Source organism: Poecilia formosa, unplaced genomic scaffold (assembly GCF_000485575.1).
Source record: "Poecilia formosa unplaced genomic scaffold, Poecilia_formosa-5.1.2 Scaffold168, whole genome shotgun sequence".
Taxonomy (NCBI): domain Eukaryota; kingdom Metazoa; phylum Chordata; class Actinopteri; order Cyprinodontiformes; family Poeciliidae; genus Poecilia; species Poecilia formosa.
In genome coordinates, this window is record NW_006800107.1 from 628548 (window position 1) to 629271 (window position 724).

Consider the following 724-nt stretch of genomic DNA (forward strand, 5'->3'; position numbering starts at 1 on the left):
TAATGAGCTAATATATATTGTTATGGCCACTCTTGCATCATAATAAAGTCCAAAAAACAAAAATGCAAGAGTAGTCTTTTAGGAGGTTTTCAACTCACTCAAAGCAAAAATAAAAAGCACTCGCAGAGACTTCTCCTGTTTCAAAGGGGTTTCTTTTACTTATAAAAGTAACAAAAAATAATGTCCGAGTTGACTTCAAATATAAACGTTAATTTGTGGTACAAAAACCTTTTCACTCCTCACTCCTTCACCAAACAATCAGATCAACCCCAGCAGCTGCTTCTGCCTGTAATCACTGCAGGAGGCTGACTGACAAGGAGGAGGGTCTAAGCAAAACAAATAAATAAATGCATAAATAAATATACAATAGATCTATCATTCACATAACCTAGATTTGCAAAAATTAATTTAGCAAAAAATAAATTAATCTAATGCTTAATAGGCTCCAACATATATGTATATAGAGCTCATCACATTTCTGTAGCGGGTGTTTGACATAACTGTCAGGTTTTGGACTTGAGACTACAGGTAATGTCGCTACTGAGAGGGTAGTGAAATTAGTGTATGACGTGAGGAGGGTTTAATACGATCACGCATTTTCCATGACGGGTGGCAACCCCAGTCTATACTATAAAAATCTGATTAACCTGTTGGTCTCAGGTTGTCATACAGGGGTGTCAAACTCCCGTCCTCAAGGGCCGCTGTCCTGCAGTGTTTAGATGTG

The 724-nt window shown here is 37.6% G+C and overlaps 1 protein-coding gene across 1 annotated transcript in view; it reads left to right on the plus strand.

Moving 5' to 3' along the window:
• The window catches only part of LOC103146816 (cytochrome P450 2K1-like), a gene marked incomplete at its 5' end in the record, with an annotated part of 10861 nt that extends 10548 nt beyond the window's left edge, over positions 1–313 (plus strand). The window contains one exon of the mRNA XM_016677856.1: positions 302–313. Within this exon, the coding sequence (XP_016533342.1) occupies positions 302–313 (12 nt within the window). The remainder of the gene's footprint in view (positions 1–301) is intronic.
• Between the last annotated feature and the right edge of the window lie 411 nt (positions 314–724).